General features: G+C 44.0%; 3 protein-coding genes across 4 annotated transcripts; 2 read left to right on the top strand and 1 right to left on the bottom strand.

Moving 5' to 3' along the window:
- The first annotated feature begins 9013 nt into the window (after positions 1-9013).
- On the top strand, positions 9014-12914 carry LOC112240134. 2 transcript variants are annotated; one of them, XM_042316843.1, is made up of 5 exons: positions 9014-9102; positions 9463-9714; positions 11243-11379; positions 11861-11957; positions 12387-12914. In XM_042316843.1, exons 2-5 carry the CDS (start codon positions 9498-9500, stop codon positions 12911-12913), a joined length of 978 nt encoding a protein of 325 aa, XP_042172777.1. In that variant the 5' UTR covers positions 9014-9102; positions 9463-9497; the 3' UTR covers position 12914. The 2 variants fall into 2 exon arrangements, with proteins under 2 accessions (XP_042172777.1, XP_042172776.1); XM_042316842.1 differs by having other exon boundaries at positions 9024-9102; positions 9426-9714.
- Positions 12915-13093: 179 nt separating this feature from the next.
- On the top strand, positions 13094-13606 carry LOC121838765 (zinc finger protein 239-like). The gene has a single exon (XM_042316833.1). The coding sequence runs from the start codon at positions 13094-13096 to the stop codon at positions 13604-13606; it is 513 nt and encodes a 170-aa protein (XP_042172767.1).
- A 4899-nt stretch (positions 13607-18505) lies between these two features.
- LOC112240132 (zinc finger protein 79) lies at positions 18506-23260 on the bottom strand. Its single transcript, XM_042316834.1, has 4 exons — positions 22919-23260; positions 22329-22459; positions 21992-22102; positions 18506-21807 (listed from the first exon to the last, which is right to left on the bottom strand). The coding sequence occupies exon 4, from the start codon at positions 21497-21499 to the stop codon at positions 19160-19162; it is 2340 nt and encodes a 779-aa protein (XP_042172768.1). The 5' UTR covers positions 21500-21807; positions 21992-22102; positions 22329-22459; positions 22919-23260; the 3' UTR covers positions 18506-19159.
- Positions 23261-25974: the final 2714 nt, after the last annotated feature.

Below are 25974 nucleotides of genomic sequence, written 5' to 3'. Positions count from 1 at the left end.
AAGGTAACCTGTCTAAATGACTATCATCCTGTAGTACTCACATCTGTAGCCTAAAATGCTTTGAAAGCCTGGTCATGGCTCACATCAACGCCATCATCCCAGATGACCTGTACCCACTCCAATTTGCATACAGCCCCAACAGATCCACAGATGACACAATCTCTAGTGCTCTCCACTGCATTTTCCACTTGGACAAAAGGAACAGCAACAGTACATGAGAATGCTTTTCATTGGCTAAAGCTCAGCATTCAATGCCATAGTGCACTCCAAGCTCATCACTAAGCTAAGGACCCTGGGACTGAACCATGGACTGAAGACCTCCCTCTGCAACTAGATCCTGGACTTCGTGACGTGAAGCCCCCAGGTAGTGAGGGTAGGCAATAACACACCCGCCACACTAACCATCAACACGGAGGCCCCTCAGGGATGCGTGCTTAGGCCCCTCCTATACTCTCTGTTCACCCACGATGCCTGGCCACGCACAACTCCAACATCATCATTTAGTTTGCCAACGACACGATGGTGGTAGGCCTGATCACCAACGACGATGAGACAGCCTTTAGGGAGAAGATCAGAGACCTGGCAGTTTGGTGCCAGGACAACAACCAAGACAAAAGAGCTGATTGTGGATTACAGGAAATCGAGGGCCTAGCACGCATCCATTCACATAGGTCGAGAGCTGTAAGTTCCTCGGTGTCCACATCACCAAATTATTTTGGTGGCAGGTAGCCTAGTGGTTAGAGCATTGGGCCAGTAACCGAAAGGTTGCTGGATCGAATCCCTGAGCTGACAAAGTAAAAATCTGTAGTTCTCCCCCTGAACAAGGCAGTTAACCAACTGTTCCCCGGTAGGCTGTCATTGTAAATAAGAATATGTGATTAACTGAATTGCCTAGTTAAATAAAGGTAAATAAAAAAATATCACAGTCCAAACACACCAACACAGTCGTGAATTACTTTTATTATTTTGTTTTACTTTTCTATTATTTCAGTTTTGTTTTTTTTTCTCTGCAGGAAGGGCCCGTAAGTAAGCATTTCACTGTTAGTCCACACCTGTTGTTTACGAAGCATGTGACAAATAAAATTTATGAATTCAAAATTGTTCTTGTCTTTTCTTTTGTGCACTTTGCTACGTCATTCTCATAATTATTCCAAACAACAAAATCACCCCAAATGTTTACACAACAAAAGCACCCCAAATGTTTACACAACAAAAGCACCCCAAATGTTTACACAACAAAAGCACCCCAAATGTTTACACAACAAAAGCACCCCAAATGTTTACACAACAAAAGCTTTACATTTTAGTCATTTAGCAGATGCTCTTATCCAAAGTGACTTACAGTGGCTTGCGAAAGTATTCACCCCTATTGGCATTTTTCCTATATTGTTGCCTTACAACCTGGAATTAAAATTGATTTTGGAAGGGTTTGTATCATTTGATTTACACAACATGCTTACCACTTTGAAGATGCAAAATATGTTTTCTTGTGAAACAAACAAGAAAAAATACACAAAAAAACTGAAAACTTGAGCATGCATAAGTATTCACCTCCCCAAAGTCAATACTTTTGCAGCAATTACAGCTGCAAGTCTCTCGGGGTATGTCTCCATAAGCTTGGCACATCTAGCCAATGGATGGGTTCCGCTGGTGTACAGCAATCTTTGTCATACCACAGATTCTCAATTGGATTGAGGTCTGGTCTTTGACCAGGCTAGTCCAAGACATTTAAATGTTTCCCCTTAAACCACTTGAGTGTTGCTTTAGCAGTATGCTTACGGTCATTGTCCTGCTGGAAGGTGAACCTCCATCCCAGTCTAAAATCTCTTGAAGACTGAAACAGGTTTCCCCTCAAAAAATCCCCTGTATTTAGCGCCATCCATCATTCCTTCAATTCTGACCAGTTTCCCAGTCCCTGTCATTGAAAGAGATCCCCAAATCATGATGCTGCCACCACAATGCTTCACTGTGGGGATGGTATTCTCGGGGTGATGAGAGGTGTTGGATTTGCGCTAGACATAGCATTTTCCTTGATGGCCAAAAAGCTTCCACATGCCTTTTGGCAAACACCAAATGTGTTTGCTTATTTTTTTTCTTTAAGCAATTACTTTTTTATGGCCACTCTTCCGCAAAGCCCAGCTCTCTGGAGTGTATGGCTTAAAGTGGTCCAATGGACAGATACTCCAATCTCCGCTGTGGAGCTTTGCATCTCATTCAGGGTTATTTTTGTTGCTCTCTGATTAATTTTCTACTAGCCTGATCTGTGAGTTTTGGTTTTATAACCCAACCCTGATCTGTACTTCTCCACAACTTTGTCCCTGACCTGTTTGGAGAGCTCCTTGGTCTTCATGGTGCCACTTGCTTGATGGTGCCCCTTGATTAGTGGTGTTACAGACTCTGGGGCCATTCAGAACAGATGTATATATATTGAGATCATGTGACACTTAGATTGCACGCAGGTGGACTTTAACTAATTATGTGCCTTCTGAAGGTAATTGGTTGCACCAGATCTTATTTAGGAGCGTCATAGCATCGGGGGTGAATACATATGTACGCACCACTTTTCCGTTCTATTTTTTGTCCATTTTTTTAACAAATCATTTTTTTCATTTCACTTCACCAGTTTGGTCTATTTTGTGTATGTCCATTACATGAAATCCCAATAAAAATACATTTAAAATTACAGGTTGTAATGCAAAATAATAGGAAAATTGCCAAGGGGCATGAATACTTTTGCAAGGCACTGTATAGGAGCAATAGGGGTTAAGTGTCTTGCTCAAGGTCACATCGACAGACTTTTCACCTAGCTCCGGGATTCAAACCAGCAACCTTTCGGTTACTGGGTCAACAAACTTAACTGCTATGCTACCTACCTATAGGCTACCTGACGCTTTGATACTTGTAATCAATCAATACATAAAAACAATCATGACTCATGGCGAAACCCCGATGCAGACACAGGAGGCAGATGGTTGGAGTCTTCCAATGTTTATTAATCCAAAAGTAGTAGGCAAGAGAATGGTCGTGGACAGGCAAAGTTCAAATCCAGATCAGAGTCCAGGAGGTACAGGGTGGCAGACATGCTCGTGGTCAAGGCAGGCAGAAAGGTCAGGCAGGTGGGTACAGAGTCCAAAAACATGCAAGGGTCAAAACCGGGAGGACTAGAAAAAGGAGTAGTAGTAGCAAAAAAATAGTAGCAAAAATCAGGAGAACGGGAAAAATGCTGGATGACTTGGAAAAACATACAAGACGAACTATCACAGGGATAAATACAGTGGGGGAAATAAGTGGGGAAAATACGCCAAAAGCGGTAGACGGTGGCCCTGTTGAAAGTAGTGGCCCTGCTGGTTGCCGTGGATGCAGTTTCAGGCCTTGAAATTGGGGAAGTCCTTGCTGCAGGCAGAGCAGGAGAGAGGAGAGGCTCTCTGAAGCGATAGTGCTGCTCAGGACACGACCGCCGTCTGTGCACTGGTTCTTAGCAAGATGTTTCTGCTGAAACTGGGGAGACTTGGAGCTGGAACGGCAACTACATCAGTTGTGATTGGCGGTACTGCCATGCCTGCTGGAATGTCAGCGGGCACTGGGAGGACATGAAGCCGGAGCGAGGGCTGGCGGTGATAATGAAGGGGGTAGGTCAAGGGCTGGAGGGAGACCATTTAAAATGCAAAGCCGCCACGGCCACCGAACGAGGTCTCAAATCAAATCAAATAATATTTGTCACATACGTGTGGTTAGCAGATGTTAATGTGAGTGTCGCGAAATGCTTGTGCTTCTAGTTCCGACCGTGAAGTAATATCTAACAAGTAATCTAACCTAACAATTTCACAACAACTATCTTATACACACACAAGGGTGAAGGAATGAATAAGAATATGTACATAAAAAATATATGAATGAGCGATGGCCGAACGGCATAGGCAAGATGCAGTATATGGTATAGAGTACAGTATATACATATGAGATGAGTAATGTAGGGTATGCAAACATTATATAAAGTGGCATTGTTTAAAGTGGCTAGTGATACATTTATTACATACATTTTTCATTATTAAAGTGGCTAGAGATGAGACAGTATGTTGGCAGCAGCCACTCAATGTTAGTGATGGCTGTTAAACATTCTGATGGCCTTGATATAGAAGCTGTTTTTCAGTCTCTAGGTCCCAGCTTTGATGCACCTGTACTGACCTCGCCTTCTGGATGATAGCGGGGGTGAACAGGCAGCGGCTCGGGTGGTTGTTGTCCTTGATGATCTTTTTGGCCTTCCTGTGACATCGGGTGGTGTAGGTGTCCTGGAGGGCAGGTAGTTTGCCCCCGGTGATGCGTTGTGCAGACCTCACTACCCTCTGGAGAGCCTTACGGTTATGGGCGGAGCAGTTGCCGTACCAGGCGGTGATACAGCCCGACAGGATGCTCTCGATTGTGCATCTGTAGAAGTTTAACAAGTAATTTTAACAAGAAGTTTAACAAGTACACTCGCATTAACATCTGCTAACCATGTGTATGTGACAAATAAGATTTGATTTGATTTACATAGGTATTCCTCTTGTCCAGATGGGTTAGGGTAGTGTGCAGTGTGATTGCGTCGTCTGTGGACCTATTGGGACGGTAAACAAATAGGAGTGGGTCTAGGGTGTCAGGTAGGGTGGAGGTGATATGGTACTTGACTAGTCTCCAAGCACTTCATGATGACGGATGTGAGTGCTACAGGGCGATGGTCTACCTGGACAAGGGTTGGTGAAAGTGACCTTGAACAGGTGAGGCTGTGGGTGAGGATGGGTGGCAGGAGAAGGGTTCATGTTTACCCCCATAGCCTGGCGAGGGCTGGTGCGGCATCGGCAGCGGTGGCATGGGCTGCGGCTTGAAGTGGAAGCAACGTGAAGGCTGGGGCTGTACGACCAGGGGCGCAGTGGGGGGGAAGGCAGAAATGGTGCAAGCACTGCAAGAATGTCCCTGGAGTGACACAGTGCCTGCTGTGATTGGTAGAGATTTCACAGTGCAGCTCACATCCCTTGACCCCACCCCTAAAGCACCAGTTAGATGTCAATGTCATCACTCAGGCAGAATCTGCAGCATGGCACAGAGAAAATATGGATATTCAGAACTTCTTCTGAAAGAGGGGCAAAAAAAAGGGAGCAGGTTGAGGCATTAGTGATTGAGGTGGAGAGGGCAGAACAGCCAGAAAGTCAAAGAGCCGCAGCAGTTACACCTCGTTCACAACGGAGTGAAAACACAACGCCCCCTTGTGGTTCAAGGTTCCGTTGCGAAACGTCAGTCAAACAACAGGATGTTACCAAAACAGAGAAGATGAAAATACGTGGAAGACAGCTAGCAACCTGTTAACAATTACCCATTTGAGTGAGTACTATTTTAATAGTAATGTTAAATAATACACATTGGGGCCTCCCGAGTGGCACAGTGGTCTAAGGCGTCTCTACAGACCCGGGTTCGATCACAGGCTGTGAAATGTGACACAGTGCTCCCCTGTGGACAGAAGCTGAACTTTACTGAAACATTATAATTCACCCTGTTCAAAATTAGCAATGTTGAGGTGGTAGAACTGACTAAATTAAATGAATCGTAGTCTTATTACCTTTTCCATTCGACAAGCAAACATGTTTGGCTCATGTCTGTTATCTCCATACATTCCATATGCAATTATTTGTTAAAAAAAATATATATACATATATATTTTATTAAGCTTTCATTTCTATTACACTTGTTAATCAATTAGCTACATACTTGTTCTATTGTTGTTGCATTGTTGAGAGGTTAACCTGCAAGTAAGCATTTCATTGCACTGAGTATTCCATGTATATGAGATGTATATGACAAATTAACAAACTTTAACTTGCTATGTGAATGACACTCTACTACTTTTTTCAGAGGAAGGCCGTAAAAATTGTCAAAGACCCCAGCCACCCCAGTCATAGACTGTTCTCTCTACTACCGCATGGCAAGCGGTACCGGAGTGCCAAGTCTAGGTCAAAAAGGCTTCTCAAAAGTTTTTACTCCCAAGCCATAAGACTCCTGAACAGGTAACCAAATGGTTACCTGGACTATTTGCAGTGTGCCCCCAACCCCTCTTTTACACTGCTGCTACTCTCTGTTTATCATATATGTATAGTCACTTTAACTATACATTCATGTACATACTACCTCAATTGGCCCAACCAACCAGTGCTCCCGCACATTGGCTAACCGGGCTATCTGCATTGTGTCCCACCACCCACCACCCCCTCTTTTATGCTACTGCTACTCCCTGTTTATCATTTATGCATAGTCACTTTAACCATATCTACATGTACATATTACCTCAATCAGCCTGACTAACCAGTGCCTGTATATAGCCTCACTACTGTATTTAACCTCACCAGTTATTTTTCACTGTCTTTTTACTGTTGTTTTTATTTCTTTACTTACCTATTGTTCACCTAATATATTTTTTGCACTGTTGGTTAGAGCCTGTAAGTAAGCATTTCACTGTAAGGTTGTTGTATTCAGTGCACGTGACAAAAAAAAATTGATTTGATTTGAGAATACTAAGCGACAGAAACATAGAATACTAAGAGACAGCAACATAGAATACTAAGAGACAGCAACATAGAATTCTAAGAGACAGTAACATAGAATACTAAGAGACAGTAACATAGAATACTAAGAGACAGCAACATAGAATACTAAGAGACAGCAACATAGAATACTAAGAGACAGCAACATAGAATACTAAGAGACAGCAACATAGAATACTAAGAGACAGCAACATAGAATACTAAGCGACAGCAACATAGAATACTAAGAGACAGCAACATAGAATACTAAGTGACAGCAACATAGAATCCTAAGAGACAGACAGCAACATAGAATACTAAGAGACAGCAACATAGAATACTAAGAGACAGGAACATAGAATACTAAGCGACAGCAACATAGAATCTTAAGAGACAGCAACATAGAATACTAAGAGACAGCAACATAGAATACTAAGAGACAGGAACATAGAATACTAAGCGACAGCAACATAGAATACTAAGAGACAATAACATAGAATACTAAGGGACAGCAACATAGTATTCTATGTTGCTGTCTCTTAGTATTCTAAGAGATAGCAACATAGAATACTAAGAGACAGCAACAAAAGAGGGCAGACAAGAGATACCAACAGATGACACAGAGAAAGTGATGGTACTGTGGGATTCTTTAATCAGTTTGGCTTATTGCACATGTCAGAGTCTATGGTTGAAGTTGTTGAGTGGTTTTTGGCAATACACTAGATATACAGTACCGGTTAAAGTTTGAACACACCTACTCATTCAGGGTTTTCCCTTTGTTTTTACTATTTTCTGATGACTGTGGAGGCCAGGTCTTCTGATGCAGCACTCCACTCACCATCTTGGACAAATAGCTCTTACACAGCCTGGAGGTGTGTTGAGTCACTGTCCTGTTGAAAAACAAATGATAGTCGCACTACGTGCAAACCAGATGGGATGGCATATCGCTGCAGAATGTGGTGGTAGCCATGCTTGTTAAGTGTGCCTTGAATTCTAAATAAATAATTGACAGTGTCACCAGCAAAGCACCCCCACACCTCCTCCTCAATGTGTCACGGTGGGAATCACACATGCAGAGATCATCTGTTCACCTACTCTGTGTCTCACAATGACAGATGGCGGTTGGAACCAAAAAATCGCACATTTGGACTCATCAGACCAAAGGACAGATTTCCACCCGTCTAATGTCCATTGCTCGTGTTTCTTGGCCCAAGCAAGTCTCTTCTTATTGGTGTCCTTTAGTAGTGGTTTCTTTGCAGCAACTCGACCATGAAGGCCTGATTCACACGGTCTCCTCTGAACAGTTGATGTTGAGATGTGTCAGTTACTTGAACTCTGTGAAGCATTGATTTGGGCTGCAATATCTGTGGCTGGTAACTCTAATGAACTTGTCCTCTGCAGTAGAGGTAAGTCTGGGTTTTCCTTTCCTGTGGCGGTCCTCATGAGAGCCAGTTTCATCATAGCGCTTGATGGTTTTGCAACTGCACTTGAAGAAACTTTAAAAGTTCTTGACATTTTCCAGATTGACTGACCTTCTTGTCTTAAAGTATTGCTTGGCTGTCGTTTCTCTTTGCTTATTTGAGCTGTTCTTGACATAATATGGAGTTGGTCTTTTACCAAATAGGACTATCTTCTGTATACCCCACCTACTTTGTTACTACACAACTGATTGTCTCAAACGCATTAAGGAAAGAAATTCCACATATTAACTTTTAAGAAGGCACACCTGTTAATTAAAATGCATTCCAGATGACTACCTCGTGTAGTTGGTTGTGAGAATGCCAACAGTGTGCAAAGCTGTCATCAAGGCAAAGGGTGGCTACATTGAATAATCTCAAATATAAAATACATTTACATTTTTTAAAACACTTTTTGGATTACTAAATGATTCCACGTGTGTTATTTCATAGTTATGATGTCTTCACTATCATTCTACAATGTAGAAAATAGTACAAATAAAGAAAAAACACTTTAATGAGTAGGTGTGTACAAACTTTTGACTGGTACTGTATGTGTTCCAGAGGAGACTGTTCCAAAGGAGACTGTTCCAGAGTAGAGAGACCCACAGTAGTAATTGTACTTGAATACTTGCAATGTCTGCTTTGCAGGTGGGAAGATGCAAGTTAGTTACCTGAAAAATATTTAATCTCTCAATGTTCATCTTAAAGTGCACCAAATTCATGCATTTAGTTGTTGATATTACTTTTTTCTTGGCAGTGGTTCTCTTCAAGCCACACTTTGATATGAATCTACAATATATTAATATTTTCCCCAAGCAATTACAGGGTTGATCAGAATTGGCCTATGTTGGTGATATGACTTCTTCTTTTATGGACTCGGCGCACAGTGCTTTGTGTGACGCATTGAGTGATGGCTGAGATAAATTGCTTCCCGTGTACATTTCCTGTCAATTGACACAATAAATGAAGGTCGTCTTTTTAACTCGAATAAGGTAACGTTCCAACGTAGAATGTCCCACTACCCGACCCGTTGGTTTGTTTCCGGAAGTACATTTTTTGGGGGTGGATGCTTATTGTGTTGACTGGCTAGCAAAGTAAGTGCCGAGCCAACTACCATAGCCTTGCTTTCTCTCAATACCTCTGGTATTTGTATTTATTCGAATAGCCTCATATACTGTAAATACATATACAGATAGATATCTTATATCTCGAAATTATAAAAAAAATAAAAAATTGCATTAGGTAGAGACCACAACATCCAACAGTAACGTTTGCTAGCATGCTAACACAGACAAAAGTGGTTTAGTTACCTGTATCTTTGCAGTTAATTTTAGCGATTTTTCCTTTTGATATACGGAATGGTAACACTGACCAACCTGAACAAAAGTAGCTAAAAGTTACTATCTCTTAACTGTAGCTAGCTGCTCATAGACACTTTGCCATGATGTCCGCAGCCATCATAACCTTCCAGTCTCAGCTCTCCGGGGTCATGGAGACGGTCCTTAAGTCAGCCATGTATGAGATCACCAGGCTGGTGGAGGATAGTTTCCTGGAGGAGGTGTCCCGGAACCGGGAGCAGGTCGAGTCACTGAAGAAGCGGCTGCAGTGGTCGGAGAACAGAGAGGGAGACCAGAGGGGAAAGTGTGGGGACTGTGGGAGAGCTGGCAAGGAAGGTCATGAGATAAGCTTAGGAACTTCACAGACAGGTGAGAAGAGAGACATCTAACGACACAGTACCAGTCAAAAGTTTGGACACACCTACTCATTCTAGTTTTTTTTTTTATTTTAAAAATTCTACATTGTAGAATAATAGTGACATCAAAACTATGAAATAACACATGGAATCATGTAGTAACCCAAAAAGTGTTAAACAAATCAAAACTTATTTTACATTTTAGATTCTTCAAACTAGCCGCTTTTAATTAACAGCTTTGCCTTCGCTTGGCATTCTCTCAACCAGCTTCACCAGGAATGCTTTTCCAACATTCTTGAAGGAGTTTCCACAAATGCTGAGCACTTGTCGGCTGCTTTTCCTTCACTCTGTGGTTCAACTCATCCCAAACCATCTCAATTGGGTTGAGCTTGGGTGTTTGTGGAGGCCAGGCCATCTGATGCAGCACTCCATTACTCTCCTTCTTGGTCAAATAACTCTTACACAGCCTGGAGGTATGTTAGGTCATTGTCCTGTTGAAAAACAAATGATAGTCCCACTAAGCGCAAACCAGATGGGATGGCATATCGCTGCAGAATGCTGTGGTAGCCATGCTGATTAAGTGTGCCTTGAATTTTAAATAAATCACATACGGTGTCACGAGCAAAGCACCGTTACACCTCCTTCATGCTTCCCAGTCGGAACCACAAATGCGGAGATCATCCGTTCATCTACTCTGCGTCTCACGAAGACACAGTATTTGGAACCAAAAGTCTCAAATTTGGACTCATAAGACCAAAGGAAAGATTTCCACCAGTCTAATGTCCATTGCTCATGTGTCTTGGCCCAAGCAAGTCTCTTCTTATTATTGGTGTCCTTGAGAAGTGGTTTCTTTGCAGTAATTTGACCATGAAGACCTGATTCACACAGTCTCCTCTAAACTGTTGATTTTTTTGTCTGTTACATGAACTCTGTGAAGCATTTATTTGGGCTGCAATTTCTGAGGCTGTTAACTCTAATGAACGTATCCCATGCAGTAGAGGCAACTCTGCGTTTTGCGACTGCACTTGAAGAAACATGACAAGTCCTTGACATTTCCTGGATTGACTGACCTTCATGTCTTAAAGTAATAATTGACTGTCATTTCTCTTTGCTTATTTGAGCTGTTCTTGCCATAATATGGACTTGGTCTTTCACCAAATAGGGCTGACTTTTGCATACCTCCCCTACCTTTTCACAACACAACTGATTGGCTCAAATACATTAAGAAGAAAATAAATTCCACAAATGAACTTTTAATAAGTTCGTTTGTCCAAACTTTTGACTGGTTTTATATATATATATATATATATATATATATATGGAGGAATCACTGAAGTGGGGCTGGTGTAATGTGTACCTTTTATACTTTGGTGATCACTGATCAGACCGTATTGGTTTAAGAAAGGAGTCAGTCATGGATGGTGGTGGCATCTTAATAAGATGTTTCCTTTCCTTCATCTGATGTGAGGAGACTCTATTATCCACAATGTTACTTACCTTTTACTCTAAATTAAATGTTCTCTTTGTTTACCTGTGGCCAGGTGTGGAGAGGGGGCGTGGCCTGAAGCAGGAGAAGGTATCAGGGGAGGAGTGGAGCAGCTGTGGGGGTGTGGCCAGGGAAACAACCTTCAATGATCTGGAGGAGGCTGAGATCACCAGCCCTAGGAGAATCTCTGAGGTAGGTAGGGGACTGACTAAACACATGGAGGCCACCAGCTCTAGGAGAATCTCTGAGGTAGGTAGGGGACTGACTAAACACATGGAGGCTGAGGCCACCAGCCCTAGGAGAATCTCTGAGGTAGGCAGGGGACTGACTAAACACATGGAGGCTGAGGCCACCAGCCCTAGGAGAATCTCTTGTATCTAGGGGACTAAACACCTGTGACGGGTGGAGGGTGCAGTGTTACAGAAAGTTCAGTTAGAAATGTTATTTTAAAGGATATATTAGAACAGATAGTCTGTGAGGAAGAATTGGGCAGCCTTTTTAAAACCTCTCCTCATATTTGAACTGTTCCAGCTCTGGGCTGCAGCAAAGTTGGGAGATGTCTGGGGGTCCCAGAGGATAATTCTGAGTAGAGAACCATCATGTCAGCTCTATTCAATCACTGTCAGTTTATCCATCATTTAGTCATCATCAACTCATTCATTTCCTCTGGCAGTCCACAAAGGTCGGAGGTCAGAAGCTGGACAGTCTGCTGAAAGAGGAGGCTCTCCACAACACTGAGCTACAGGAGAGATGGGAGTTCTGCCTGGATGGTGAGTCAGGAGTTTACAACAAATATAACAGACAATAGCCAACCTTTATGATGATGAGAATGATAATAAGAGTAACTTATAATATGCTGTGTCATTTCAAATGTATTCATTATTACACATGTCAACATGGAACTGTAAGTACACATTTAACATTACAGTTACTCTACAACTGTTTCTACTATTGCCAATGCCTTATATCACATGTCAAACTCTTTCCACAGAGTGTCTGTGGGTTTCGCTCCTTCCTTGTACTTGATTGATGAATTAAGACCACTAATTATTAAGGAACTCCCCTCACCTGGTTGTCTAGGTCTTAATTGAAAGGGAAATTCAAAAACCAGCAGACACTAGGCCCTCTATGGAATGAGTTTAACACCCCTGTCTTAAATGTTAATGCTTCTAATGCCACATGTCCCCTGTGTTCTTCAGAGGCTGATGGTTCAGACGTCTCTGGGCCCAGTAAGAGTTTTATTCAGCAGGAGCTACATCAGTGCCAAGATGAGTGGAGATCCAGTCTAGACCAGAGGCCTGAACCACCAGGCCCCGAGGGAGACTCGGGGGACCCCACCGACCCTCTCTACCGCCCCCACTACAGCATGGAGGAACTAGGGGGTGACTTTGAGAAGTCTGGTTACGGCAGTAGCGGTAGTGGCGACCATCTTCTAGACATGGAAGGGCTGGATAGGCTTCCTGGTTCTCCGCCTCGTCTGGGAGCGCTGAGCTACGGAGCTGCAGGTCACTACCAGGTGAACCTGGGGGGGTTTAAGGGGGGCGACCATCACCATCGCTCCCACATGCCTGGCCCCCATCAGAGCCGGAGGGAGCAGGTGGGGTCGCCAACGCCATCCCCCCACCCAGAGGTGGGAGACCTGAACTGCCTGTTGATCAACGAGGAGGGGTACCTGCAGGACTCCAGCGTCTTGTACCCTGAACACGGGGTCCCAGAGTCAGGGTAGCAGAGCCAGCCACAGGGGGCTAACCTCCATCCACTCTGGAAGCTCAGCCCACAACAACAACACAGAGAGCCTGTATGATGCCGCTGACGACTTTGGAAACTCTTTACACCTCAGAGAGCGTTCACAAGAGCAGGTAACAGGAGGAGGAGGGGGAGGCGTCATGCCTGCAATCAGTGCAGCATGACCTTCCCAGACGCTGGTTCCCTCAAGGCCCACAAGCAGACACACAAAACGGGGAGAGGTTTGAGTTCAGGGTCTGGGCCTCCATACTCCTGCACCCAGTGCGGTAAGACCTTCACCCAGGCCTGCAACCTCAAGGTCCACCAGCGGGTCCACCAGGCAGAGGGACTCCACCTCTGCAGCCACTGCTCCAAGGGCTTCACCTCCTTCTCCGACCTGAAGAGGCACAAGTGCAGCCAGACCACAGACAAGCCCTACTGCTGCTCCATCTGTGGGAACAAGTTCAGTCGGCTCTGGAACCTCAAGCTGCATCAGCGCATTCACACGCAGGAGAAACCCCACCGCTGCACTATGTGTGACAAGAGCTTCACGCGGGTGGACATTTTGAAGGTACACCAGCGCACACACACTGGGGAGAGACCGTACTGCTGTGCTGTGTGTGGACTCTGCTTCAAACGACTGGCCCATCTAAAGTTACACCAGCACAAACACAGGCCGGATTTCCTGGCCTGAGCGGTGGTCTAGAACAGTGATTTCAACACTGTGAGGCATGGGTTCCTCCAATTTCTTTAATATATTATATATATATATATACTTACAGTCCATTCAAAGGTTTGGACACACCTACTCATTCTAGGATTCTTCTATATTTTTACAGTTTTCTACATTGTAGAATAACAGTGAAGACATCAAAACTATGAAATAACACATATGGAATCATGTTGTAACCAATAAAGTGTTAAACATATCAAAATATAATGGTTTATTTTTTCAATATACATTTTTAAAGTTTCTTCAAGTGCAGTGGCAAAACCATCAATCGCTATGATGAAACTGAATCTCATGAGGACCGCCACAGAAAAGGAAGACCCAGAGTTACCTGGTCGATGACATTCGATGGATTGGACATTAGAATGGTGGAAATCTGTCCTTTAGTCTGACGAGTCCAAATTTGAGGTTTTTGGTTCCAACCGCATGTGTGGGTCCCACCGTGAAGCATGAAGGAAGTGGTGTGATGGTGTGGTGGTACTTTGCTGGTGACACTGTATGTGATTTATTTAGAATTCAAGGTACACTTAACCAGCATGGCTACCACCACATTCTGCAGTGATATGCCATCCCATCTGGTTTGCGCTTAGTGGGACATTTGTATTTGTATTTGTTTTTCAACAGGACAATTACCTACCACACCTCCAGGCTGTGTAAGAGTTATTTGACCAAGAAGGAGAGTAATGGAGTGCTGCATCAGATGGCCTGGCCTCCACAAACACCCGAGCTCAACCCAATTGAGATGGTTTGGGATGAGATGGACCGTAGAGTGAAGGAAAAGCAGCCAACAGGTGCTCAGCATATGTGGGTACTCCTTCAAGACTGTTGGAGAAGCATTCCAGGTGAAGCTGGTTCAGGGAATGCCAAGAGTGTGCAAAGCTGTAATCAAGGCAAAGGGTGGCTATTTGAAGGATCTCAAATATAAAATATATTTTGATTTGTTTAACACTTTTTGGGGGTTATTACATGATTCCATGTGTTATTTCCTAATTATAATGTCTTCACTATTATTCCACAATGTAGAAAAAGAGTAGAAATAAAACCCCTTGGTGTGTAGGTGTTCTAAACCTTTTGACCGGTAGTGTGTGTATATACATACATAAAGTGCCTTCGGAAAGTATTCAGACCTCTTGACTTTTTCCACATTTTGTTACTTACAGCCTTGCAAAATTGATAGTTTTTTTCCCCTCATCAATCTACACACAATACCCCATGATGATGGGGAGTGTTGCTGCACAGCTATTTTCAGGTCTCTCCAGAGATGTTTGATCAGGTTCAAGTCTTGTCTTGGCTGTGTGCTTCGGGTCGTTGTCCTGTTGGAAGGTGAAACTTCGCCACCAGTCTGAGGTCCTGAGCGCTCAGGAGCAGGTTTACATTAAGGATTGCTATGTACTTTGCTCCGTTCATCTTTCCCTCGATCCTGAACAACATCCCCACAGCATGATGCTTCCACCACAATGCTTCACCGTATGGATGGTGGCAGGTTAGATGTGAAGCTTGGCTTTTTATTTCACCTTTATTTAACCAGGCAGGCCAGTTGAGAAGAAGTTCTCATTTACAACTGCGACCTGGCCAAGATAAAGCAAAGCAGTGCGACAAAAACAACAACACAAAGTTACACATAAACAGACGTACAGTCAATAACACAATAGAAAAATCTGTATACAGCGTGTGCAAATTTAGAAGAGTAGGGAGGTAAGGCAATAAATAGGCCATAGAGGCGAAATTATTACAATTTAGCATTAACACTGGAGTGATAGATGTGCAGATGATGATGTGCAAGTAGAGATACTGGGGTGCAAAAGAGCAAGAGGATAAATAATATGGGGATGAGGTAGTTGGGTGTGCTATTTACAGATTGGCTGTGTACAGTTACAGTGATCTGGCATTCAGACCAGAGTTCAATCTTGGTTTCATTAGATCAGATAATATTGTTTCTCATGGTCTGAGAGTCTTTAGGTGCCTTTTGGCAAACTCCAAGCGGGCTGTCGTGCCTTTTACTGAGGAATGGCTTCTGTATGGCCACTACCATAAAGGCCTATTGGTGGAGTGCTGCAGAGATGGCTGCCCTTCTGGAATGTTCTCCCATCTCTACAAAGGAACTCCGGAGCTCTGTCAGAGTGACCATCAGGTTCTTGGTCATCTCTCTGACCAAGGCCCTTCTCACCCGATTGCTCAGTTTGGTCGGGTGGCCAGCACTAGGAAGAATGATGGGGGCACTGTGTACTTGTGGACCTTCAATGCTCCAGAAATGTTTTGGTACCCTTCCCAAGATCTGAATCTCAACACAATCCTGTCTCGGCGCTCTACGGACAATTCCTTCAACCTCATGGCTTGGTTTTTGCTCTGACATGCACTGTCAACTGTGGGACCTTATGTTGACAGGTGTGTGCGCCTTTTCAAAATCATGTCCAATCAATTGAATTTACCACGGGTGGAATCAAATCAAGTTGTAGAAACATCTCAAGGATGATCAATGGAAACAGGATGCACCTGAGCTCAATTTCGAGTCTCATAGCAAATGGTCTGAATACATTTTTTAAAATACATTTGCACAAATTTCTAAAAACCTGTTTTCGGTTTGTCATTATGGGGTATTCTGTGTAGATTGCTGTGGATTTTAATTTATTTAATCAAGGCTGTAACGTAACAAATTTTAAAAAGTCAAGGGGTATGAATCCTTTCCGAAGGCCCTGTATATACTCAGTCCAGCTCTGAAAGTTGTAATAGTGGAATGCACAAGGTGTAATTTCGAAATTGGGTAGTAAATCATCAGTTCCTCTTGTCATGTTAGTCATTGCACACCTTAGAGAGCTATTTATAACTTGTCAGAAATGTCCAGATCAACGAGCCCATGTCAACTAAAGTTTTTAAAATTGATATCTTACAAAAATATAAACAACATGCAACAATTTTACTGAGTTACAGTTCATATAAGGAAATCAGTCAATTGAAATAAATTAATTAGACCCTAATCTATGGATTTCACATGACTGGGCAGGGGAGCAACCATGGGTTGGCCTGGGTGTGCATAGACCGACCCACTGGGAGCCAGGCCCAGCCAAACAGAATGAGTTTCTCCCCACAAAAGAGCTTTATTACATACATAAATACTCCTCAGTTTCAACAGCTGTCTGGGTGGCTGGTCTCAGACAATCCCGCAGGTGAAGAAGCTGGATGTCGAGGTCTTGGGCTGGCATGGTTACACTTGCGGTTGTGAAGCTAGGTGGATGTACTGCCAAACTATTGACAAGTATGTTGGAGGTGGCTTATGGTAGAGAAATGAACATTCAATTATCTGGCAACAGCTCTGGTGGACATTCCTGCAGTCAGCATGCCAATTACACACTCCCTCAAAATCTGAGACATCTGTGGCATTGTGTGACAAAAATGCAAATTTTAGAGGCCTTTTATTGTCCCCAGCTCAAGGTTCACCTGTGTAATGAGCATGCTGTTTAATCAGCTTCTTGATATGCAACACCTGTCAGGTGGATGGATTATCTTGGCAAAAGAGAAATGCTCACTAACAGGGATGTAAACAAATTTGTATACAACATTTGAGAGAAGTAAGCTTTTTGTGTGAATGGAACATTTCTGGGATCTTTTATTCCAGCTCAAGAAACATGAGATCAACTCTACATGTATTTACATTTTTGTTCAGTATAGGTTATTTAGCCCATAGATCTTGACAAGTTTGTCAGTCAAATAACACATGAATACACATTAGACATGGCCAAATGTATAGAATTGCAAGAAAATGAGCTTTAAAACAGCAACATTTCCTTTGCATCCCATGACAAAATGTGTAGAATTGCAGGAAATAAGCTTTAAACCCAGCAACATTCTCTCCACCAAGAGCGGCGTGAACAGTTAGTGTCATGAACAGTGCCAGTGCCAATAGAAATAGACATGTTAGATTCTGGGTTAAACTTTGAACATTGTTATACTCAGAAGAATAGTATCTAACGGTGAGGGACTGGTTTTTACTTCAGAAGTTAATGGTCTGTAGGAGCCAGATGGCTTTGGAATGTGTAGGGGAGACGGGTGGAGATCTTAGAACAATGTCACTGAGGGAGAGGGTAATGTATAACGTTTACATTATGTCAGGATATGTTATTGTTAGACATTAGGGATCCTCTGGGAGAAGAGACACTGTCTATCAATCACCATGACAGCCTTGAGTTGAAGAGACTCAGCCTTGGAGAAAGGGTTGTCAGTACTTGTGTGAAATGTTGTTTGTCTGAATGCAGCTCTATCGACCCTTTGGGAAGAATTAAACTTGGATAAGCTTTCCTAGTGTCCGTGGAGTCATTAACTCAAAGAATTAGAACCTAACATGTGGTACGAGTTCCCCAATGCTGGAAGGGCCCCTGAGTGAAAATATTTTGGATCCCTTGGTCTCGATTTTTATTTGACATTGAGAACATTTTTTTTTATGATCAATTGTTTATTAATAAGGACATTGAAAATATAATCTGTTGGAAACCTAACCATGTTTTGAATAATCATGTATGCCTTTTATATCAGGAGTTCCCAAACTCTGTCCTCACGTTTTGTTTTTTTGCCATACTGTAAAGGACGTCACGCTGCTTGCTAAGCGAGTACCACATCCTCCAGATTCGGCCCATACCGGTTTTGAACTCGGGACCTCTCAAACACACGTGACCACCCTTCTCAAGCGTTTTATCCGATTGCGCCACCTCAACAGTTACCGAATGAGGCGATGCAAACGGTCTAGGAATCGTCTGTCATAATGATCATACCAACCATTTCAAAAGCACTTAAACACGATCATGGCAGACTTACAACTTCCCACAAGCACATGAATGCCCCATATTCAAGTATGACCAATTCTTCAACCAATAAGATTTTAGCTAGCTTGATTGCTAGCTACCTTTACTAATAATAACATTTGTTCGTTTGCTTAACATTGACTATATGATAAAACTAGCGACATTATCCGCATTAATACGTTTGTAATTGTGAAATAGATTTGTTGTCATGTTTTGGAGGAAATGTATAAGGTTAGTAGTGAAATGTAACAACCCCCTCCACAAGAAAAATTACGACTTCGACGGTTGTTCAAGTGAAACTTCCGATGCCAGACCAGATTTTCAAGTACAAATAAAACGGAATAAACACATTTTAAAGCAACAACTTCAAACCCGCAGAACATTTTTTTTAAAGCATTTTGTGTGACATGAACACAGTACACCTAAATTTAAATGTGGTTTTAGGATTCTAACTTTTCTAATAAATAGAATGAAAAACAAATGACAACCAGAATTAGTTTTAATTAAATTAATCAACTCAATTCAAATTCAACATTTTTCTTTAACATTTTGCTACATTCTCTCGCAGCATGATTCTTCCAAACAAAAGCAAATTCACAGCAAACAGAACTATTCCCTCATCACCATCTGACACCCTATTCCCTATATAGTGCTATATTTCTAGTCCAAAGTAGTGCACTATATAGGGAATAGGGTGCCATTAAAGGCTCGTCCCCTGTCCTCTCTATCTGTCTTTGTGTATTGTCTTCAGGTGTTTCTTCAGATGGCCAGTCTGTTTGAAGTGCTTGCCACACTCAGAGCAGGTGTAAGGTTTCTCCCCAGTGTGGACAAATTTGTGCCTCTTCAGATTATTGTAATCCAGAAAGCCCTTCCCGCAGTACGAGCACCAGTGTCTCTTCTCCCCGTTGTGCCACCTCAGGTGAACATTCAGCTCCACACGCCTCTTGAACCGCTTCACACAGAGGGAGCAGGCAAACGGTTTCTCTCCAGTGTGAACGCGGAGATGCGTCTCCATGTCGCGCCGGATGACGAAGCGTTTGTCACAGATCGGGCAGATGAACGGGCGCACGCCGCTGTGGACCATCTGCTCGTGCTTAGTCAGGCCGAAGCGGTAGACAAAGGTCTTGTCGCACTTCGGACACTGGTGGCCACGCTGTTCACCGTGGACGCGGGCGTGGCGGTTGAGGCCCTTGAGGTTGGGGAAGTCCTTGCCGCAGGTGGAGCAGGCGAACGGGCGCTTCCCCGTGTGAAGGGAGGCATGGCTCTCTAAAGCAGCGGCGCTGCTCAGTACGCGACCACAGTCTGCACACTGGTTCTTGGTAAAACGTTTCCGTGGAGACTTGGGAGACTGTTGGAGCTGGAACGGTCCTGGCGGCGACCACATCGGTTGTGACTTGCGATACCGCTGCGCCTGCTGGAATGTCAGCGTGCATGGGGGGGACTTTTTGAATCCGGAGTGAGGGCTGACGGTGACAATGAAGGGGATAGGTTGAGGGGTGGACGGAGAACGTTTCAAATTCAATAACGCCGCGGCCGCCGAGCGAGGTCTGCCGCGACGAGGGGTGGCAGAAATTACCTTGAACTGGTGAGGCTGTGGGTGAGGAGGGGTGGTAGGAGAAGGATTCAAATTCGCCTCCGTAGCCTGGTGTGGGCTGGGGGTACCGTGAGGGCTGGTGCAACGCGGGCTGGTGCGGCGTGGGCTGAGGCTTGAGGTAGACGCAGCATGAGGGCTGGGGCTGTACGACCGGCGGCGCTGTGGAGTGGAAGGCAGAAACGATGTCTGTGTGACCAGACCTCTAAGCTCTGACCTCTGACCTTGCTGTGAGGTCTTAGTGACCTTCGACCTACTCCTCTTAGCCTGGGCTAGGGCCAAACCTCTCTGAGCCTGCACCCAGGTCATGCTTCTCTTCTTGGATTTGGACACACAAACACCTCCACCAATAGGTGATTGTCTGGTCAGAGAGGTCACATCAGTGTTAGCTCCTCCCTCTTCCTCACTGATGATGTGGTTACTACTTCCTTGTCCACTAGACTTGTCGTCAGCCATCTCACCGTTAGCTGTGTCCTCTACTACATCCTGGTCAACGTGTGATTCGCTGGACTTTTCTTCTCCGTCCTCCATCACCTTTGAGTAGTCGTGGTCTAGAGGGGCGGTTCTCTCTCCTCTGGGTTTCTTAGCAACCACTGGAGATGGCGTGCTGTCCTGGGGGCGGGGCCTTAAGCGGAGGCGGAGACCGGAGAGGAGCGCTTCACGTCGACTTGACTTTCGCTTGCTGCCTAACTGGACAACAATCTCCTCCTTTTTCTCACCGACGGGGGTCGTTTCCGTAGCAACAGACCTGGTCATCACAGCTTCCATAGACGTGGCAGAGAGGGGGGAAAGCCTCTCCCCCTCATCTTCCTCCTCCTCTTTTTCCTCCACCCACGGTAGGGAGCGTACTAAGGGTGCTACTGACAACTGAGCTGAAAACTGTGTCATAAACATCTGACAGGGGCCAGAGGGTGTGGTTACAGCAGGGGCGGACAGCTGTAGAGGGGCTTCATCAGACGTCCTCTCTGGGACAACAGGGGACTTCGGTGATGGCAGAGTGGGGGACGGTTGCACATGCTCAGTGACCAAGGACACCTGCTTCTCAGAGGGGCCGGCAAGTTCTTCAGACAAAGTTAGCAACTGAGCGGACTGGACCGGTGTTGGCGGAGTTGCCGTGGCAACGCCCGATTTCTCCAAAACTGTAGGCGGTAGCGGTTGTGTTGGTGGTGCGGCCGGTGGTCCATCAGGTACAGCTGTAGGCCTAGCTGGTTGTGTTGAGGGCACTGCTATTGGACGAGCTACAGGTAGAACGTTTGTGTGGGACTGTGCTGGTGATGGTCGAGGAGATGGGGATGGACGAGGGGGTACGGGGCTGGGCTGTGTATTCTGAAGAGGGGTTCTGGGTAACCCGGAGATGACAGGTGGCGGGCGCTCTGACGATGCTGCTGTCGACTTCACCGCTACAGTCGACTGGACCGCCGTGGTCGTTTGGACAGTTTCTTTTGACAGAGTAGTTACCGTGGACTGGGCCATTACAGTAGACAGGACAGTTGATGTAGATTGGATAGTGGCTGCTGATTGAGGAGATGCTGTCAGGTGTAATGTTGGAGACTCTGCTGTTGGTATTACAAGTGACTGCTGTTCTGCTCCAGGGGCCTGGCCTGCACTGGCATTGGTAACTTCTCTGGTCCTGGGCTGGGATGGGCTGAGAGCCTGGGGGGTCTCCTGGGTGTCTGGATCTCCCTGGAGGGGGGCCTCTGCTGAGGTAGGCTGGGTGGTGGGAGGCCTTTCCTGGGTGTAACGGTTGACCAGGGCTCTGACGGCTCCAGGTGGGACCAGGGCTACAGAGGGAGGGAGATTGACAGGATGGAGAAAGGTAGAGGGGAAAGTTGTAAGGGAGAAACAGAAAGAAAAAAAGACAGAGAACAACAGTGGAGAGATTATTATAGATATTATTAGAGCCTGGTTCTCAACCCAATACTGTTTAATACATTGTAATAAGAAGCAGGTCTCCCTAGTTCCTACCTCTGCCTGGTAACTCTCTGAGAGGTTGTCTGCGGACCAGAGTCGGGGGCTCTCCCCCCTCCTGCTTTAGCAGTATGTACCCGGGGAGTAGTCATCAGAATAGTCTGCCTCCTTGGGGGGGTGAATGGGGAAAGACAACCACAATAGGGTCAACAAAAACTCTGATGAAGGCTGTGAGGTCAATATGTACACTTAAATACACAAGTGATTCTAGGGAGAGCAGTGTTAAGGTTTTTCTTTTCACTGGGGTCGACAAAAACAGGTTGAGTATAGAGGTAGATTAATTGTCAAGACAGCACCCACAGATCTGGGACTCAGGCTTGAAGCCTCGTCTTACCCAGTCCACCTCCTGTTTGATCAGTACAAAGGCCATCTGTGGGTTGTCCTCCTTGTCGTAGGCCCCACGGTGCAGGTCCTCCTCGCGCAGGTGCTGTTCCACAGACAGAGGCAAAGCTTGCACTGTCAGAACTGGAAATACCAGATTAGGAGAGACAGTGGTTAGGAGATGAGGAAATGTAGAGGTGAAGATGACATGACAACATATTGTGTTGCAAAGTGACTAGCATTATTAAGGTTATCAGTAATTTATGAATGCATAATATAGGCTACACCTCTCAAACATGTTCTGTTTAATATTGTAGTCTATACAAATTAAACATAGGTACATGAAGCAGTTTTGTTAAATATTCTCAACTTTGAGACTTCATATGCTCAGCTGAATAGCTAGCTATCAGGATGTGTGATCACTTGAACGTAGCTTAGCTAGCTTGTCCAAAGGTGTATTCATTCCACCGATTCTGTTGCAAAACGTTTCTTGAAAGGGAGCAAACGAAACCGGAGGGACCTACCTGAATTTGTACAATATCTACTAATTTTAAACTGAAAACAAACTGTTTTGAGGGAACAAATAACCCGGTTTCTACTCACCACATTGGACACCAATGTCACGTTTGCCGATACGTGATGTTCTTTGACTCGGTCCAGGCTCTGCGGTTTGTCTTTCACTTTCACCCGTCGATTTCTTCACATTTTCAGGGGATCGAAGGCGCGATTTGAGGTCCTCGTTCTCTTCTTTTATTCTGCATATTTCGAATCGCAGCTCCTCAATAGTTGTTTCGAAAAGTTGCGTTGTCTCCATGACTGCCGTCTTCAGCACCTTCTCCATAACAGAGGCGAACTGGGTTTCAAAACCTTCTTTCGCCATGTTAGCGGCGGCCATCTTCAACCCACACACACACGAATATAAATAATCTTCTTCTATGGTATATTGGCGAATGTACAATTTAATCTGTATCCCGCCACCTACTGTGCGGGATGGAAACATAATTCCCCAAAAGTGTAACAAACTACCAAACATAAAAAATACAATAGAGGTAAAATCGTTAAGTCCAACAAACGTTTCTGCAGTAGCCACAATAATGTCAAGTTTCTTAGACTTCTTTGAGATTTGAGCAGCACAGTTTATAACTGTGGCAATGAATGCCACAAAATCCACCTTTTTTCCACACACAGCATCTTTTGACTGGCAGCACACATTTACTACAGGCTGTGGTGCTTCCACTATCATATCTCCAGGAGCATCAACTGTTCTCAAGTATTTTAATTACCTCCTCATAGGAGATTGATAACTTTTGCAATCTCCTTCACCTTGTATGCAGGGCACTCGGGATCATGATCCCCACCACAATTGCAACACCATCCTTCTACACACCGTTGAAACATGGCCAAATCCTTTACAATTCTTAGACTGCAGTGGTTTGGGGATGAAAGCTCTTACAGCACATCTTACATAACCAAGCTTCACATGCATAGGTAGGTGTTCTTTATCAAAAAACAACAGTACCTACAGACTTTCTTCATTCACCCAGCGGGTCAGACGCTGGGCACCAACCACACCAGGAATTCTCTTCAGGTATTCAACCTGAACATCTGTCATCACCCGAAGTTTAAAGCACAAAATGTATGTTGCCCGGATTCATTTGAGGCCCACTGCAATCTTCCTCTGTTCTTCATAAATACAGATAATCATAATAAGACCACTCTTGGTCACTCATAGGCTACTTCACAATTTGTTACACCTCAAACGGGTCTCCCACATATACATCCTTACTTAACAAACGCATCCTAACAAGAAGCGATTCAATATCATCCACACACGTGTCCTCCACTCCAATTTTAGACCATTTCCTTTCTGTTCCGGTTCGACACTACTGTTATCCATTCAGAACATTCATCTTCACCAACTTTGATCGACGCGCTGCTTGATACGAACTCAGCGTCCACTTCCGCCATCTTACTTATTTTTATTTGTTATTGCAACAATAATAGCAATATTAGACATCAATACAGGGACATTCCTGTGAATACAATTTAAAAAATGTATTTATAGAACACCAGTCGACCACAAAAAAAAATCATAATAATTTGGAATTTGTGGCTGTGACAACTAGTGAAAACTGAAGCCATTTTCTGATCAATCCTGTCCATTATATTCAAAACAATAATATAGTTACCACAAACACAAAGTCAGAAGGCCAAACTACTCAAACCCGACCAAACAGATGCACAGCCTTTGGCAGGAGAAAAAAAACTCAGTTGGGTGTGTAAAAGTCTCCCATTCAAAGGTGTTCCGTTTCAAGATGTGGGCACAAAGACGTCTGAATGGCACCAGGGGAAAGACGGACAAACAAAAGCCAAAGAGAAAAATGCTGCTGAAATGGCAGTAAGTTCAAAGACAGATCATTGTAATTTATACCATACACTTTTACAAAAACATCCTTTTAATACTGTACTAACTGTCAAAATAAAGAATGTTGCACACTCCATGTGTAATCTCCCAGCAATTTAATGGGTATTTACCAACATTTTGGCATCACTGTGATGCCTCACCCTGAGGAAGGCACAGTGATGGCACGTTTCTCAATAAAATTGAAGAAAGTGGGACTTTAAACGGGTGGCCTATGTGGTTACTAAAGATCCAACGGCACTTATTGCCAGAGCACGTCATGATGAGTACCATTGTAGGTGTACTGTGTTTATCAAACTGTATTCCTATCAGTAACATGTATGTTAAGTGTATGAATAATGTATATTAGACAAAATATCTGTAAAAAATAAAATAAATAAATACTCATGTAAAATAGTTAAATTTGTCCTCCAAAGAGGGAGGTGGATGGGACAATACAATAAGGTTAGGATTGTGTGTTCCCCCTTAAGCTGTGAAGAGCTTTGGGTGTCTAGAAAAGTGCTATGTAAGCCCAATCAATTATCATTATTAATACTACTTCTGTAACCTGTAAGCCCAATCAATTATCATTATTAATACTACTTCTGTAGCCTGAAGACCATGCCTTTCTCAAAAGATGTAAACTGGTACAAAATACCAAAATAGGTAGACTGCAAGGCTGTGTAATGTTAATGAATAAATTACTATAGTAAGTGCCTATGTCACAAATAAAGTAATATGGTTTAAGTTTTCATCTTAAATCAGCCATAATTCTGCCAATTTCAAACATTTACGTTCATCTGAGCATTCCTGTGAAACCGTGTTACTAGTGGATTACGTGTGGGTTCTCATTTGTTTGCCTACATTCCATTTTTAAAACAATGCCGATATTGGAGTAAACCTATTTTGGGTTAAGACACGACTCCAACACCATCACTAAGTTTGCAGACGACACAGCAGAGGTAGGCCTGATCACTGACAACAATGAGACAGCCTATAGGGAGGAGGTCCGACACCTGGCAGTGTGGTGCCAGGACAACAAGCTCTCCCTCAACATGATCAAGACAAAGGAGATGATTGTGGACTACAGAAAAAGGAGGACCGAGCACACCCCCATTCTCATCGACGGGGCACGACAACGCCTATTCCCCCTCAGGCGACTGAAAAGATTTGGCATGGGTCCTCAGATCCTCAAAAAGTTCTACAGCTGCAGCATCGAGACCATTCTGACTGGTTGCATCACCACCTGATATGGCAA

The sequence above is a fragment of the Oncorhynchus tshawytscha genome, unplaced genomic scaffold (genome assembly GCF_018296145.1).
Source record: "Oncorhynchus tshawytscha isolate Ot180627B unplaced genomic scaffold, Otsh_v2.0 Un_contig_3021_pilon_pilon, whole genome shotgun sequence".
Taxonomy (NCBI): Eukaryota; Metazoa; Chordata; class Actinopteri; order Salmoniformes; family Salmonidae; genus Oncorhynchus; species Oncorhynchus tshawytscha.
Note: the sequence above shows the minus strand (reverse complement) of the source record. Positions and strands in the feature narration are given on the sequence as shown.

Coding starts and splice junctions, on each gene's coding strand:
- LOC121838765 (XM_042316833.1), top strand. CDS start 13,094: ATGACCTTCCCAGACGCTGGTTCCCTCAAGGCCCACAAGCAGACACAC.
- LOC112240132 (XM_042316834.1), bottom strand. CDS start 21,499: ATGGCCCAGTCCACGGTAACTACTCTGTCAAAAGAAACTGTCCAAACG.
- LOC112240134 (XM_042316842.1), top strand. CDS start 9,450: ATGATGTCCGCAGCCATCATAACCTTCCAGTCTCAGCTCTCCGGGGTC. Junction 9,715..11,242: donor CTTAGGAACTTCACAGACAG/GTGAGAAGAGAG, acceptor ACCTGTGGCCAG/GTGTGGAGAGGGGGCGTGGC. Junction 11,380..11,860: donor GCCCTAGGAGAATCTCTGAG/GTAGGTAGGGGA, acceptor TTCCTCTGGCAG/TCCACAAAGGTCGGAGGTCA.